Genomic DNA, 18,319 nt, shown 5'->3' on the forward strand with positions numbered 1-18,319 from the left:
GCAATATGTTCCATAACACATTATCTGATTATTTCCTCATAATGCTTCGTGCCACACCAGTTCTCGCTTCTGTTCTCAGATGGTAAAATAAAATAAAAGCCTAAAAATAAAGCCTAGACTGGGTCACTGAACACCGAACAGCATGAACGTCTAACTTCCAGCTGCTTAATTCCCTATTGCTTTTGGATGACACCCAAAGTACGCTGGAATGAAACAAAATGATGTGTGACTACGTCTGATAGTGTGACAAAACACACTCGTTTAGACAATAATCACAGAGAGCATGTTTATGGGTCATTAAAGTGAAGCATACTGTGCTGCAGAAACCTCTCCCAGTAAGCTCCTGCTCATTAGAGGGAAGTGTAAGACTCGACTAATTACTTAAAAATATGACAGGCCACAAAAAAAAAGAGCCATAACACCTTTTTGATTTTGGTACGCACCTCTGCACTGCTAACTATGACTTATATCATCAGAGGATGGAAATTTCAAAATAAGTGTCTTCCTGGTCAGTAATGTAACATGGATATTGAGTGATTTTAAGAAGTAACAGAAACAAAGAGAAACTAGGCAATTAGTAATTAGACTTAATTAAATGGGTGAGTAGCCGTTCAGTCAAACATGCAGTTGATGAAAAGACGTGCGGTTCAGTGTCAAAATATCTTTTGCACAACCACAACTATGTGTACACAGATCATGCATTAAAGCTCACAGAGCTATAGATTAAAACTTTTGTTTGCCTGATATTAGAGAAGGATTACTAGCTTTTACACTCGTTCTCCACTGGGCTTTATATCGCTTCCTGTTTAACTGATTAGGGCTGGGAAGTGGGTTCAGTTTTTCCTAAACTGTCAGGAATTCAAAGCCATTAAGTAAACACAGATGCATAACTGTGTCAACATCATTAGAGGTTAAGTAGTACATCACACTCAACATTTTTCTGCTTCCTTTGCTTTCACAAGCATCCAGATGATGAAAGTCCCTTTTGCTCATTTGGGAGGCATCCCACCACCACCACCCCCTCCCTGACTCCACCTTCCACCAGAGGACTCAAAGCTCCTTGTTGGGACATGCTCAGACACCCACCCACAGAGCGCTCAGCAGAATCTCAAACTAGCCGTGCATGGGGTCTGAGTCTGTGCCAACATTTTATTTGTGTTTTACAATTAAGTGTTCCTTTTTTGTCTTTTCTAGTTGAACCATTTCATCCTTTGGTTTGCAGAAGCACGTGGTGCCTGGATACAGTGGAATATCTGTGATGGCGAAACGCTTCACAACTTTGTCATTATCACACAAAAGACGTTTTCTCTTGTTGTGATCATAAAAGCAACTATCTTTCAACTGAGAAAATGTTGTCTTGTGTCACATGTCAGGAGCGGCAGTAAACCAGGTGCACTGGACACATTAAAAAGCTCTGCTCCACAACACAAGTCTCTTTATGCAACAACTCAAAAGTTGTTTTTTTTTTATTGGCTTCACTGTTCCTATGTTTAAATCAGTTTTCTGTGAATGGAGAGCTTTTCAAGCAAGTGGTTTTTACATGACGCAAAAGTTTAGAGGGGTGCCCTGAGAACGTTTCATGAATGAAAGAAATGTGTGTCTCCATGAGTGTCTCAGGAAACACACATTATAAAGTTAAGATTAACTTTTTTTTTTTTTTTATGTTAGCAATAAAAAAAATAAATAAATAAATAAAAAAAATTCTTAAACTGTCTTAGTAACACGAGCCATGACAAACCCTGCATTGTCTGGACGTAGTGACACTGTTCATGAATCAGGCAAAAATATCCAACTTCAAACTTTGAACTGAGTCACTGATTCACACACACCGCATGTTATTCTCAAACCTTGTGAATGCAACATCCCCATCTCTTTGCTGGTCACTTTGTAGAATTGTTATTTTTTAATGGACTGCACTCATCTGGAGAGTGTTTGTGAGTTGGTGTAGTGTGATAAACTGCTTTGCTGAACCCACAGAGAGTGTACGCTAAGGTTGCATGAGACAGTGTTCATAAGGCTACATCAAATCGCATTCATTTGTCTGCCATAATAATCATCATTGCATGCCACTCAAGTGACTCACCGCAATGACCCTTGTGTCTGTGTGTGTGTGTGTGTGTGTGTGTGTGTCTGTGTGTAGGGGGACTGGGGGGCGGGGGTGAAGCTTTCCGATCGAGCTGTTTCCTTGTTAGCTCAGTGGGTGAACTGTCACCTTTCTTTTACACTCATTGGCGGTGAAACAAGAAAAAGCACGGTGAGAAGTGTGGAAACATATGTTATGTGAGAAGGTCAAATTGAGTTCTCCTTCTCTAAATTAAAATCACATTTATGAAGAAGAGCACCAGTGCATGTTTTCCTTTCTCGCCACTCCCATGCTTTAACAATCAGAAAATTGTATGCATACAGTATCCAATGCTAGTCTTCCCACTGTGGACCTAAAGATGTGAGCAAAATACTTCACTCAAGGTCACCTTGAACATAGATTAGAGTGATTCTTCTGATTTTCTCAAACAAGATTCAGATTACTCCCTATTGCCATTACCATCCAGCATCTCTAACCTCCCAGTTCCTGCATGTATGTGGATTTAATCAAATAGTTAAAACTCTACTGTAAGCACTACAGTATGTATGTGTTATGCATAGTTCCCCTTGAATGAGCATTAGGCTTTACTTGATCTCACAGCCCTAAGCTCCCCATGTGTGTCATCCAAAGCTTCTATCAAGCAGAAAGAAGTTTTCACTGTATAATATTGTAAATTATTAAAAATAGCACCAGGAAGCAGGCAGCAAAGGGGTGTAGCTGGGATGGGGTGCAATTGTAAAAGGCTCCAATAACATCCTCTCTTGTCATATTAATTGATTCATTTAGTCTTTCTTTTGAAACACACTCTCCTCTGTGAGAGTGAAGAGCAACATACGCAGGGGGTCATGACGCGATGCCAAACACCTGTTCTTGTTAAACTCGCCCATGTCAAACTAGTCAGCGTTTCACACACATAAACAGCTTTAATTCACTTTGTTCAGTGGGCCATTATGTAATCCAGAATCCACAAGGTTTGTGTGAAAACCTGTCTTATTGCGTGACCAGCTTGATGCAGAGAGCTATTGGCAGAATTCCTCTACAGGTATGCAGTCAGACAACCTAACGTCCTCAGAGAACAGTGGGGGTGTTGGATCAAAGTGATGCAAACAGACAGGGTGTCATAGAATATGAAGGCTGGAAGGTCAAATTTAAGTGAAAAGAAGAAAAAAAAGAATCTAGTGAGTGTGTATGAGGATAAGTGTAGCGTGGGAGGAAGAGTAGTAAAAAGATGGTGGAAAAACAATGCAGGGTGCTGAAGTTGGGTGTGAAATGGTACACATGGAAAAATTTGGAATTTTTTCAAGGAAAATCAAAGTGTTATTCATATAAAACAATTACATTTCATGCACATAAAGCAGACAACTGCAGGTAAATCTCAGATAATCCTTTATGTATGAGGAAATAATTAAAAAATGGAGCTTTGTAAGTCAAAGCATATGAGGATGACTATTTGAGGATGGAGCAAATGTTGCTGTGGGTCAGGCATGTTTTATCGATTCATAAACTGCTTATTGACTTTGAAATACAAGGGGTTAACAAAGACAAATGAAGTGAAAACAGAAAAGACCTTCGTTGTTTGTCTAGCTGTAGAACCTGATGTCAGACTGTTGTTAGCATCCAGTACTGTCATATCAGACACACAAGTATGAAAGTATATTAGAAAATTTGCATTTTGTAGGAATTGCTGTTTGGAACATTTTATTACACATTCAGTAAGGCTTGGATTGTAAATGTGGAAAGTGGAAGAGGTCTTATGTTAAAACTTTGTGACCTGTTACAAGCAGTGGAAAGATGCGAGCCTAAGTATAGATGGCTGACCCAAAGAAGAATGCATCTTTTAAAAGATGGAGCGCTTCAAAGCAGCGCTTTGTGTTTTCACTCTTCCAAACTGTGGCAGCAGAACACCCCATCTGGAACATTTCAGACGACCTTTTGGATATTTAAGTTTCGGATCCATCTGTTTGCCTCGAAAATATTTACCGGCATAACTAACAGGAGAAAGTCCCGATCGATGAAAACCTTGTGTTCAAAGATCAGAGCGACCAGCTGCAGCCGTAGTTTCGCTCGACTATTATGATTTAACCAGAGTGGTCCCTGATCTGCCGAGCCATGACTGAATATCAATCTTCTCATTTCAAATCAGAAGCACACAATTTCATATTAAGACATTCATACCTTTTTCTGGTAATCCTGTCATAAAAAAAAAAGAAAATAAGAAAATACATCAACCCACACTTCTTTGAACAGGAATCTGCCCAGTGCTTGAGTTTTCTCTGCGAGTGAGGCCAACAATAGCTACGTTCATAAAAGCAAATATTTCACCTATCCAGCTGAAACCATTCTGATCAGACAGTTCAGATGACATGGATACGTCAGCTCAGTTGTGTGTTTACATAACTGAATGATTTAATTTGATCCTAACGGTTTTGACATGCACATTATGTGCTAATTCAGAGGAAGAAGATTAAGTTTTTTCTTTCATTTTGAAACCTCTGACCACACGTTTTGACTGAAACTCATTATGTCACGTCAGCCATATTGTTTAGGCAATGTGTAGGAAACACATCCACCACAGAAACCATCAGTACGAGTACAAGTATATGCGTGATCATGAAAAAGGTTTAACCATTTCACTCAGTTGGATTGAAAATTCTTTCCAATCCAGGTCTATCAGATAATCAGAGGTGTTAACATGATTCATTTTTATTCTGACTGGATGTTTGATTGGATCAAAAGTGCGCCATGTCAACAAAGCATAAATGTCTTTTTATCGCGCCTTTTCATCCCCCTCTATAAACATTGTCACCCAGTGCACCAACAAAAACACCAAAAGGAAGGACACAATTGAGACCAGAAGGTGCAAAACATTAAAAAAAAGGACCATTTTTCTGGGTAATCTGAAAAACAATGTCAGATATTTATCTAAAAATTTGATATGATAAACAGCCTGAGCCTGCCAGCTGGAAACACGAGCACCTTTAATCTGCTGTGCACAATGCCTTAAGCTTTTCCACTGCAGGAGTGTCACATAAGCTGGTCATAGCTTTCTTGCTTAATATGGCTTAAATTAAGACATTTTTCTAATCAATATTCTACAACCAATACAGCCTTACCAACCCTGCATTTTTTTTTCATTAAAGGGGTGTTATTATGGTTATTTCGAGTTTTCTGAGCTTTCTACAGTGTTACAGTGTTGAATCCTCATCAGACATGTGAACGGCACTGGTTTTATCACCTAAATGCATGTTTGAGTTTAAGTTTGAGCTCCAGCACTCTCTCCATTCGGTTTCCAGGGCGAAGAAAACGCGTCGTTTTAGAGAGTTTTTTCTACTTCGAAATCCTTGTGACGTCCCGGGGGATAAGGTTTGGTGATTGGTTACCTTCTACTGGTTAACAAGGGCATGTACAAATACATCAGGCGGGTGGAAAAAGTAGGATAAAGTTATTTCCAACGATGGCTGGTGAGTTTACCAAAGAGAGACATCCTGCTGCATTCGTTGCTGTGGGTTGCTGTTTTCCACTTCGTTTTCAGGGTCTGATTCAGGTTCCAACATGTAGGGCTGTATGCTATGTGTTGACATTGTATTTTGTTTTTTTTATTGAGTTCATATTAGCCTAATCCTTCTGTTTATGAGATGTTACAATGACGGCAAAAGCAGTTGCGGTGCGCGCTCCCGATGTAGTGCAGTGGCGGGAGGTGGGGCTTAATGCAGAAGAGTCTCGATCCACTCGTTTTGCCCACAGGCTGATCAGACAGCCTATGGAGAGGGTTGGTCTGAAGTAAATGAAGTGATTTGTGACAATAACTCAATCAATCCCAGCACTTCTGGGTTCAGAAATAAAATTAAATTTGCCTGAAATGCACAAAATAGTTCCACTTTAAAGCTAGGGCAGGTAATGTTGGGGAGCTAGCAAGATATGAAAGTGGCACCCTGTCTTGGCTCCTCCCCCTCCAATAAATAATCTGTTTGAAACACGCCCAGCCGCCCGCCCCACACTCCAGAGAGATTTTCTCTTTCTTGACTGTTTAGTGGGAGGAGGCAAATAAACCGAGCTGGATCAGAAAAATCCTTCCTGCATTCTCTCAGCCTTCCGAGTTTCTTCTTCAATACTTTATATTTTCATTCCAATACACTATACATATGCAGGGTATGGCTATCAGGTATGCACTGCGGGAGGGGGAGGAGGGGAGCAGAAGCTTATGATTATAAGAAATGAACAACTTCAATTTGGCTAAACATTTGGACTGATCAGAGTTTTTACAGATATACAGTAAACTGAGGGGGCTAACTCAAGCGGCAACCTCCGGCGGCTAAAAGGGAAGCCTATGTGGAAGTCCATAAAACTGCAGTTCCCCCTTCATCCACTAGGGGCTAGTTGCAAAACAGAGCAAATCCCCATAGACTTCCATGTTAAAAAGGCCAACTTCACAGCAGAAATAAACATGTTTACAGCCTGGTTCAAAAATACATTTTAGGTTTAATAGGTCAAGTTTATCTTCATGGCAACTGTGGGGGGGAGTGAAGTTTTGTCTAACTCACCTGTTTAAAAGTAATTTAATCTCAAAATTTGGCATATTTAGGGACATATCCTTTTGATTGACAGGTACCCGATCTCCAGCTTCAAGTAAGAAGAACACAGAACAACCGCAGTTTTTTAGCCGGTTAACAATGTGAGTTAGCTTTAGCCCGCTTACCTCCGTTAGCTGGTTAGCTTCTGTTATCTCCGGGTTAGCTCGGTAAGCTCTTAGCTACAGGCAGCTCGGAGTTTGCTCGATGTCAATCATCCACATGAAGCTCACAGCCCCCCTCTCAGCTCTACCGCTTTGCCCATATTTGTATTTTCCACACGCATGCCCCTGCCAAAATGGCTATAGTAGGAACCGCCCACAGAGCTGCAATTCGGCTATTCAGAAACCTATGGGTGACGTTACGGAGGCTCCGTCCATCTTTTTATATACAGTCTATGATCTAACTATATTTCTTAGTGTTCATGATTAAAAAATGTACAGACTACTATCAGGACAAGGAACCCCTTCACCCGGAGTTAAAAAAAAATGTCTCTGAGCAAGATTACCAACTATAGTTTTAAATGTGCAAGTGTCAATTATAAGTTCAAAAGTTCAGACACACTTCCAATTAAATCCAATGGGAAACTGTGTCCGAACCTTTTACTAGTAGTGTAGTATCACTTGTATTATTACAGTTCTTTTTAAATAAATAATAAAATAAGCTTTTAACTTTTTAAAATAAATCCATAAAAGGTTTTTTTCTTCTTTTTATTTATTATTCATTTATGTTTTCTAACATGGCTCGGGAAAATCAGATGTCAGTGCATTGACTTTGCAGATTACCACCTCCATTCCCAGGAAAACAATGTCAGACTTACGCAGAAGATTGGAAGAACCAATCCTGGCTACTGGCGGGATGAGCATTCAGAAACAGTTTGCATGCATCGTGTGGAACTGTTGAACTGAAAACAAACTGCAGAGAGAATTAGCCCTGCATGGTGGAGAAGATACTTAGCATGTTTTGGGCCTGTTGTGAAAATAGCAGACCTGACATTTTCCCTTAGTGGTTAAGATATTCAGAATTGCGTAAGCCTTCATGCCTTTACCAAAGATGGTGAAGTACAAAAGAAGTGGATCGAGTTTATCTAAAGACATCACAATGGGTGTGAAGTTTTCACTTCTGGGCCGCTGCTCTTCATAATTAACCCAAAAACAGCTGAGTTTACCAAGAAACAAGAGTATGAAGTCACCAATCAGCCGAAAAGCTGCTTTTATTAAAGCAAATCTTTAATAAAAGTTTTCTACCTCATGAGAATCACTCTGGTTAGAATATGAACAAATGCTTTATAATATTTTTTTTAATCAAATTCTAATGCTTTCTAATTATTATTCATTCATTCACTCATTCATTTATTCATTATCCTATCCACTTAGTCCGATAAAGGGTCGCGGGGAAGTTGGAGTCCATACCAGTAGTCTTTTGAGTGAAATGCTTCTAATTATTAATATTGGGGGGAAAAAAATAAATAATTTAACTTCGATAGTTCACTGGCTTTAATGAGTGCTTGCTGGCTAAATTTTTTCCTTCTCAGATGAGCCTGGAAAGAGTTCTGCACACAGCGGGACAACACGCCACCTGCCAAGACTTTGATAATCCAGTTACGTCATTTTTTTTCTTTGCAAGGTGAGGTTGACAACAAAAACAAACTAATGTCTGTAAGCTAAAGCCCTGTTTCTATCAGCATACGCTTGATTTGTAGAACTCACTGAACTGTTGCTTCCTTTGTCTTGTCTTTATATCTTCTTTCATGGACTCTGAGCACTATCTCTGTCTCACCACCTCCTGTGTCGTGTTTGACAACTGGAGGGAGCCGCAAACAAGTTTGGCAGCAAATACAACGTCATCATCTCCACGTTTGCAGCAGCAGTGCACGTGCGTACTACCTCGTCAGTTCTGTCCATGAAGTGATCTTTAAGTTTGATTCTTAAGGCTACGAGAGCCTCCTGCATCTGGGCAGAGAAGCTCTGCAAGCTTGGTGTAATTACTGAAAATATTTGACGGCTCAAACATGTTTCAGGGTACTCAGGAGTACTTACAGATGCTGCTAATGCGGACTGTAAATTATTATGTACCAAGCAGCCCCTGGCTCAGCTACCAGGTACTCTTTCTTTCCTTTGTCCTGGCTGACAGCGGCAGGGATCACTAACTAATCTATTGCAGGGTGTTAAGTGCCATGAGTAAAAGAAAGAGATCCTTATCCACTCACACTCAATGTTCACTTATTCAGATCGGGCAAACTATAAATTAATTGCAAAGTCATGACCTGCTGGCTGTTGTGGGTCTTTAATTAGTGTGTGTTTTTCTCTCGCGGAGCCTTTTCATTGTGGTTCTTGCGGGGTTAAGCTGCTTCACCACAGTGTGCCGCTCTGATGTTTGTCACAGGCATTGACAAACTCACAAATCTGGCGAGCGGCGATGACTTCTGCACCTCCGCATGTCTGTCGAAGAGTATTTATGATATGATACTGTGAGCCGCTCCTCAGCCAAACATGAACCCAGAATAATGTTTGTTTTACCTTTTAATTCACTTCAAATTACTATAATCCGCTCATATTAAGTCGATCCTCTGGATATCAAATTGAAAAACTAACATTCCCCAATGAGCCGCATGAAACATTCAAGCCCGTCAACCAAGTTGTATATTTTCATTAGAAATGCAATTAAATGATGTCTTGGTGAAGGACTATAAGTCGAGCTTTAGCTGTTTGAGCGCATGCACGTCCTCTGAAACTTGCCGTTTCTCACTTATTCAGGCTCTTTCAACATCTGAATCTATGAGGACCACTTGAACTCTGCCTATACTTTGCAAAGAGCTCAAAGTGCTTCATACATAATAGAGAAACTTCAGAAATCTCCTCCATACATACAGGTTTAACATTAAAACCCAAAGCTTCCCACCAAGTGATCGCATTTCAGAGACTATTTATATTTTCTACAGTACCCACTCCATGTATATTTGCTCCTGTTAGCAGCACAGAGGCCCACACGAGGGAATGCATTCACTTACTGAGCATTGCTGCTCTTACATTTTATCTCACTGATCAGCATCCCCATTATGCTGGTCCTGCAGAGCTGTAACATGCTGTTGCAAATGCAAAAACATTATCCTGAGGCGTACTACTTGTTGTTTAAAGCGTTCAGTTGTAACACAATCAAGTTTCCTGGAAGAACCTAATGGGTCAAAGTAAGAGGAATAATCATAACAGGAAAACCAAAACCCTGCCACGTGGTTTGAGGCCTGCCTCTGTGTCATTAGGCGGCCTGTCCAGATTAGCGAGGAATTTTTATGCCACAGTCTCAAATCAGACAGGAAACAATCAGCATCAACATCTCTCTTTCCACCCAACTTCAAGTTTAAATGAAGATGCATTCACAGTCCCTATAAGTAAGAAGCTTTTTTTCCTTCTTCTTCATCTTTGGTATTAACTGGAAAATCTCACCAGGACTGTAGTTATATAAGCTTAATTTTACATAAGAAAGAAATGAGATGATAATGCTCCACTAGTCCTTTGTCTAATCCTTTATATCCCGTTTTATGTCTGACAATGAATTTGCCAGACGAGTCAGAAGTTTGCTGCGAGCTCTCTGCTTTCTACCGAACGCTCTGTCAGTGGTAATAATAAGGCAGAGCAAAGTCAAGCCACAGCAGAAAGCAGGATGCTTTGAATAGACGTGTAAAGTCATGGCTAAAAAGTCTGCACTGGTATTGTCTCGCTGTGCTATTTTCACCTTAGAGGTCACAGGCATTTTATTAAGAGCCCAACAAGAAAAGACAAAGATATTTCAGTTCAAATCTGCGTTTCAAAAAGAGGAAGAAGTTTACTCCCCTTTGTTTGATACTTTGGCTTCTTCAATCTGGGAAATGAACTGGGAGGGCAAAATTATTTTTACACCTCACAAAAATAAACAAAAAAGAACTCAACTCCAGAGCCACAGCTGAATGCGTTTTCAGTTCTTATCCATCAGTCATTGCATGTGAAACTGTAGCTGTGCTGGACAGAGGGGGCTCCGCAGGGTTCGCGAAGACATCCTTCTCATCAAAGGCAGGAACACATGATACAGGCACCCGACACTACCTGAGGATACTTTATACGGACAAGCTTTACAAAGTCTCCCACTTTTTCAAGCACACCTCCACCGCCGCGTTCAACTTTACATCCAAACTTTACCTTTTTTCTTGTTGTTCTTGTTTGTTCGACCATGTTGGTGTTGAGGCAACAAAATGCAGTAAACACAAATGACTGAAACACAGCCTACACACAACATGTGTAGGCTAAATGATATTCTGGTAAAGAAAAAAAAATGAATCGTGACAGAACCATTGAAAAACAGTTGAGATGAAAGTCACAAATAGCGCTTGTCTTCCATCTGCTGCTGAGCAAAGAGCAACAAAGAAACTTCTTGTTTGATTGTAACATAAAGTCTTGGTAGAGATGCACAAGACCCCAACGAAGGTTGGACCAAAGGCTTGCAGTTTCTCACAGAGGGAGTTTGAAAATAAAACAGGAAGCTGCTAAATTAACATCTACTGTATATCATCCACAGATGGTGGGGGGGGGTTGTTTTCTTTCCATAGTCATCTCTTCATTGTGCCTCTCATTGCAGAGCCAATTTCCGTTGACGATTTCCCAACAAAGCCGACGGATATTTAGAAACCTCAAACGCTCATTTCAATTAGAAACACATGTAAATAGCACTTAATGCTGCATTAATTCCGCAAAATATTCATTACGCTGAGTCTGATAATAACTGTAACTGATAGTAGAGGTGAAATATTCTGTTGGCACACGGCCAAGTCACGCAGCGCTGAAAAGGGATAAACGCCACGTCACTCCAAAACAAACACCCGGCTACAATGTGCAGCTCCTGGTTTATTTTGCGGCAGCAGAGCTCAGCACACAAAGGCAGCAGCACACCGAGGCTTTTCCCTGTGTGTCGCTGCAGATTGGGAATGGTACGGGAAGGTGCGTCACTGCTGAGTTTGTGAGGTTTTGTGAGGATAAAACGCAATGAGACAGTTGAGCAGCCACTTATTTAAGATACACCTGTTCATCGGCTTATGTTCAGATGCAGATGTGATGAAGTGGAAGAGTGGAAAAGGAAGCTGATTTAAGTGGATCTGAACACCTTGGGGATGTTAGTTTGAGTATTTCAGACACTATTTATGAATTGGAATAAAAAATGTAAAATAAAAATAAATAAAAAGAAGACTGGTCAGGAACAGGAGAAAAACATCTGCCATGCAGCTGTTTTCCGTGAGAAAACGCCTCGCTGATGGCACAGAGTAACAACTCGACTGGTACAAGGTAGGAAAGAGGCATCGGTGTATCAAATCAACACTGGAGATAGCGACATTACTGGGTAGGATGATTGCTATGTCAGTCACTTTGAGGTGAACTGAAATGAGTGTTGATTGATTATTTCAGAAGCTAGTAAACAAAAAGCGACTGGCGACCTTGTCAGTGTTTCTGCTGATAATCTCTATTTTATATAAATCTTCTGGAATGAAAAAGTAACACGGATCCAATAAAAGGAAAAACTGGATAAATATACGATTCCATCAATGGAAACACAACCTAGCAAACCAGAAAGTGGGCTGCTGCAGCAAAGACCACTTCCGGCATTAGTGGACTGTTAGAAAACAAAGCAAGATTAAAGTAACACCTGCTCTGATGAGTCTTCACTGCAGCAGCAAAATTTTCAGTTTTAACATAATTCAGCATGAACAAAAAAACACATTAAAGTTCTTGTGCAGGAAATTGATGTATTTGTAAATTCTGAGCTGCTAAGCATAAACTAAGCGTAGATATAAAACAGCTCAGCTAACCTATGCATTACTGCTAACCATGATGCCCTCTTTATCTATTGATCTTTACCTTCAGAAGGACGCCGCTGCATGCTACAAATCTTGTATCATCTTTAATGGGTTTTCTGAATGTGGCAATGAGTTTATTTGCAGTCATTCAGCCTCTGCTGGGTCTAGATCTCAACCCAAAACAACAGCTTCAACCCATAAAGAGCCAACCCATGAAAAAAAAGGTCACATACGTCCAATTCATTAAATATAAAGTCTTTATTTGTCCCTTTAACATGATGTAAATTACAAAAATACCTGAATTTTTAGGGATATTTACCATTATTACCATTTAATTTGTCAAAAAAAAAAAAAATTATAGTGTAATAATCTGCTTTCTGGTGTCCGTTAAGAGGCAGAAGACAAAAATCATGTTGTGTTTCACAGGATTTGGAGTAAAGTTTGCACCATGCAGTGATGCCAAATGTCTCAGAAAACATATGTATCATTAGTGTTACACTGGGTTCTTATGGGTTAAGATGTGGTGATCCTAAATGTCAAAATGCACTTATCTCTCAGGCTCTCTTTCCACATCTGTGGTAAATCTCCACCAGAATGAATTTGGAGTTCAAGCCAAGGCTAGCAACGTGGCTAACATAGTAGCCGCTGACCTCTCATCATTTACAAACACATTACATAAACACTGACTTTTACGTTTCACAAACATTCACCGACCCAGGATTCCAACCCCTGACCAAAGTATGTGAGCAAACATGATACCAATTTCTATCCAACACTGCTGGCAAACATCCTCACAGGGTCACTTTGCCACTGTGCTTAAAAATTCAAACGTTAACCCCTTTTCACAGGATGCTGAATGAGTTTACCGCCATCTGTGAATCCAGCAGCAGCTTTAACTAAAACGTGGAGGAGAAGCTTTCAATCTTGTGTAACGCGCTGTAGAAAAAACAATAATAATATGGAAAAAATAATATGCATTAAAGCAATCCAGATTACATTCCATCATTTAATGTCTCAATCTTACCAGAGAGCTATCCAAAATACCAGTTAAGACAATACCCTGTTGGCCTGATTTATTTTCTCCTTCATCTATTATACAAGTACATTTAAGATGATTTACTGGCAGAGAGCTGAGCTCACAATGATGATTCTGTATCCAGCCGTGCAGCTCAAAGCGTTCACCATGCGTTGTTGGCTTCACGCTCGCTACCTCGCTGGCCATTTCATGCGCTGACAGAGGGTTTGGCCATGCAGAGACAGCAGTGATGCTGCTGCCTGCAATATGTGACCAAGTTTCCTGCCAGGTTCTCCACTGAGTATATTTCATTACTTATTATTTAATTTATCCCCTTCTTGTCATACTGCTGTGCAGCTTCTAACAACATTTAGGCCTCGCCAAGAAAATGTATGCCTGTTTGTTTATCCACAGAGGAGACTGCGCGCACTCCACGAAAAGGAAATTGAATTTCGTTTTGGGTGGGAAATGAGCCTGCTAAAATCCACTCCTGAAACTTTCAAGAGGTGAAGTGAAGTATGCGGTCAAACAGTCGTCTGGGGCATCAGATTCCTGCAATGTCTTGGCAAAACAAACGCTGATTAAAGTGTGAACTGAGAAGATTTGTGTGAATCAATATGTCTGCCAATCCACACACGATGTGCCAAGCTTCCTGCGCGGCAAATTGTTCGAGCCGTAAGTTAGGCATGTACGACTTCGGAACTTTGAATAGAAAGTAGCGAGTGTGCTCCAAAGACATGAACTTGAGGAGCACACTCGCTACTTTTGCTCGTATTCATGGACAGTTTTGCAAAAAGCCAATTAAGCTGACGCTCGTTCTTCTTCGTTTTTTAATTCCCTCACTTGTTTTAATATGGAAACTCTTCTTCAAGATGACAGGCTACACCTTACAGCTGTTTATTGAGCTGGTAGGCTCCACTTGACTCCATGCAACGACAGTGTTAAATGAATAAATAATATATATAAACAAACTGAAGAGCGTGCTTGATTAAAATCCCGCTGCTGCATTATGACCCCTATAATCAATGGAGCAACTTGAAAATTCCAGTTTCTTATATCCTGTCTTCTGTCTTACACTTTTGTCCTGTAAGTGAACTATGTCATCATGGTTCTTATCTATAGGCAGTGAGCAGCACAAATCAAGGACAATAGCTGTTTCACATGTGCTTCATCAGTTGCCGATCATCACAAAGCGAGTAGCCTATCCTCATGCAACCTTATAGCATTTAATATTATCCAGAGGAGAGCTCTACCCCACCCCATGATGGGAATCTTTTCTGACCCTAACATTTCTGCAGTAAGTGAAAGGCTAATGTCAGGAGTGCGTTCAGCAAATCAGCCCACTACAAGCTCCAAATGATGACAACCATGATATGCACCGCTGCCAGTTAGTGTGAGCAGACCTGAGCACGACAGGAGCCTCTTGGGTTTTCTCAGCAGCTCTCAGTCTTCTGACTATTAAATTATGAGCGTTTTACCACCTCCGCTGAGCAACGCAAACACAGCTGTGTCAATCTAGTCCGGCCTCGCAGGGTTGCACAGTTTACAGTTCATGTCGTCATGACATTCACGCCCATATAACCTCGTGTATTAAACAATTACTATAGCAATAATAATAATAAAAATAGAAGTGAAAATAACAAACACATCATATTAAATAAAATGCGTCAAAACTTCCACGGGTGACCTCATTTCTAACAGTTTGCTGTCAATCGTTATTAAGCTGAGTATCCTGTCTGGAGTTACATCAGAGGTGGAAAAGCCTGGAGGCATTAGGCTAAGCAGCGCCGGGCTTTCCCTGTGGCTTCACACTGTCAATAATCGCGATAATGTTTCTTTTGGCTTTGCTCTGCTCTGAGCCCCCCCACCCTTTTTTTTTTTTTTTTTTTTTTAAACTGCCAAGTAGGTCTAAAAGCTGGTGGAGGTCGGTGAAATTTCATCAGTTTCCAAAGCAGACTTGCAAGTTTCTGTCAATTTTAAACGTCCATTGGGCTGCACTCCTCCTCCGCGGAGAGAGGAGTAACCTTGAAATAAAAAGAAAATAGTTCTGAGGACTTAATAATAAAAATAATAACAATAAGAATAATAATAATAATAATGCGTGCGCTAAACGTGTTTTATTTTGACGCGTGCAGTGGACTATTTTTCACAAGTTCACTAGAAGACAACTAACCCTTAAAATGACCTGATAAAGAAAAAGGAGAAACGTTTCCATCACTAAAAAATAAGTCAGTACCTGTAATAAACTGTCTGCGGGTGTTTCAGCTGATAAGCGTGTCTGTGGCTGTAAACATGTCGTGTTTATCTCTGAAGTAACACGTTTTTTTTTCTGTTTTCAATCGTTTTGTGTTTGTTTTTTTTTTTTTCTTTATCGCGGCTGAGTAATCACGTGCGCGCCACTTCGGCGCCACGCGCGCATACTTTCCCACACTTGTCACACTCACCTGCGTTCCTGAGCTTCTTGTTCCGATACACAGAGAAGATGACCAAGAGGTTGCCCAGGATGTCTACGACGGTTGTGAAGATAAGGAAGCAGCCCAAAGTTGTGGTGACCCACGGCGGGCGGCTCAGGACGGTGTCACTGGGGTCTGGCGTGGAGCTGTTCAGGTGGGACCCATTTATAATCATTGTATACAGTCGCTTAACTTTCCCAACTGAGCCAAATTCAACATGCAGAGACTCCTCGTGGGTCCTAACGAGTGGATTTCGGAGGCGCCGGTGGTTGGATACTATAACCTCCTGCGGGTTTCATGTTCATCCTCTCCACGCGCACCTCTTCTTCCTCTCCCTGTTGTTCCTCACCCTGGTGAGGGCTCTACCAAGCAGCCGTGGATCAGCTCTGGCAGCCTCCCCCCCCCCTCCTCTCTCTCTGCTCGCTTCGGTGTCACTTCTGCGCCCGTGTGCCATTCACTTTGTTGGTACGCATGTGTGACATGAAGCCGCCACTTCAAACATTCCCAGCATGTGATCAAACAGACCGAAGAGGAGCGGTTTTATTGCGAGGGAGAAACAGCGCCGCTTGGTGGCCGTCGTGCGAAAGAGCAACTGGAAGGCGTCGAGAACCTCCGTCTCGTTGTCCGATCGCGCGTGTTCATTCATGGCTTTGTGGTCTCCCGCTCGACTGATTTCAGAAGTCCATTCATCATTATTTGTAAGAATCATTCATGTTTGACCTCTTTCGGGGAAAAGGCTTACACACATAGTGAGGCAGGATCGTGATGGTGGTACCTTCAGTGCGACTTTAGCACGTCGCACTGAAGGTGAACCAGACCAAGAACTGGTTCTAAAATTAATTTGTCATTTTTTCCTATTTTCTGTGTCTCTGTTAACACAAATCCATTTGAAAACTCTGTGTATTTCCGGGAATGTATTCTCCGAAATATCAACAGGTTGGGGGGGGGGAATTATTAGAGGCAGTAATCCCACCATTAGTCTTTTATTAAACTTACGCTGCTAGACGTCTCTGGCTCCTTGACTAAAGATATGATTTGAGAGAAACGAGGAGATTATGTTACAGTCATGGCCATTATGCTATGGTTCGTTAATGATGTTCAATATAAATGGGTCAGACACTTCTTTATGCACAGGCAGCTTCTGCCGATTCACGTGCAGCAGAAAATGGCAGTTTGTCATCATGAAAATATGAAATCCGTCATCCGTGGCTTGTCTTTGATCTGCAGACTGAAGATGATGCACGAAATATAAGCCTCTTAAATATAAAGATATTTTGCTTTGCTGATTAATTAATTTTTGTAAGTCTAAACCAGTCAGTCAGAGAAAGATGTCTGACAATTAAAACCTAAACTTCGGAAAAAGTTGGGAGGTTTTCTGAAACGCAAAAAAAAAAAAAAAAAAGGAATTCTTTAATTCTGTAACACACACGAGTATATAAATAAAACATTTTTCAATCAAAGCTGACCCACAACTGTTGTTTTAAAACTTTAAAGGTTTTTATTTGATGCCAAAATAACACTAAAAATACAAGTCTTCCAACTGAAACGATAGGTAGGATGCTCATGTCCTTAAACGCAACACTCTTGTAGGAGGGAAATGTGACTCACATGAGCATATACTCACATCGTTGCAGATTTCATTCTCCTTTAAGAAGCTACAAAATCCTCCTAAGGAAGTGGGAGAGGGTTGGAGGATGATGCAGTAATTCAAGCATTCATGGTGTGAGTTTAAGACCAACTTGGCCCAACGTTCATGGATTACATTCACTTATTTTAACACTTTTGTTCCTTCCTTGTTTTGGAATGCCAGTAATTCAGTTGGTTATTTATTAAAAATAAATAAATAAATAAATAATAATAATAATAATAATAATAATAATAATAATCATACAATTTCAGACTCCTTTTTATTTAATTTTTTGGCAGCTATCACATGCAGTTGCTCTTACAACTAACATGCTCTAAAAGGTTGTTTACAGCCTGCAAGAACAAGGAACATTTTTGGACAGAGGATAAATTTTAAAAAGTTAGGAGATAGGCATGTTTAGGCATGTTATCCCTCCCTTAATTTCATTTTTTAAATTGTGAACTGAGACCGCTAACTGATGGCATTTTGTAGGAGAAATCGATGAAACTTCTGACTGGATAAGATTCCAGCTGCCCATCAGTCCGTTGGTTGCTTCTGATTTTCCTCTTGATAATGCAACATTCAGTCAGAGACATTTCTAAAGTGCAGGCGGTCTAGTCAAGAACACACTCTGGTTTCTGTAAACCCAGAATGGGGTCTGACACTGACCTGCTCAAGCAACCACAGTTCTGTTGGGGGAAGATGTTACCTTAATGGGATCATATATCTCTCCACAATTCCCACATTGGTCAGTC

The 18,319-nt window shown here is 40.6% G+C and overlaps 1 protein-coding gene across 1 annotated transcript in view; it reads right to left on the reverse strand.

Moving 5' to 3' along the window:
• Positions 1 to 16,112, reverse strand: part of mtnr1aa (melatonin receptor 1A a) — a gene marked incomplete at both ends in the record, with an annotated part of 44,875 nt that extends 28,763 nt beyond the window's left edge. The window contains one exon of the mRNA XM_079265131.1: positions 15,929 to 16,112. Within this exon, the coding sequence (XP_079121257.1) occupies positions 15,929 to 16,112 (184 nt within the window). The remainder of the gene's footprint in view (positions 1 to 15,928) is intronic.
• Between the last annotated feature and the right edge of the window lie 2,207 nt (positions 16,113 to 18,319).

Source organism: Telmatherina bonti (genome assembly GCF_933228915.1).
Source record: "Telmatherina bonti genome assembly, chromosome: 3".
Classification (NCBI taxonomy): domain Eukaryota; kingdom Metazoa; phylum Chordata; class Actinopteri; order Atheriniformes; family Telmatherinidae; genus Telmatherina; species Telmatherina bonti.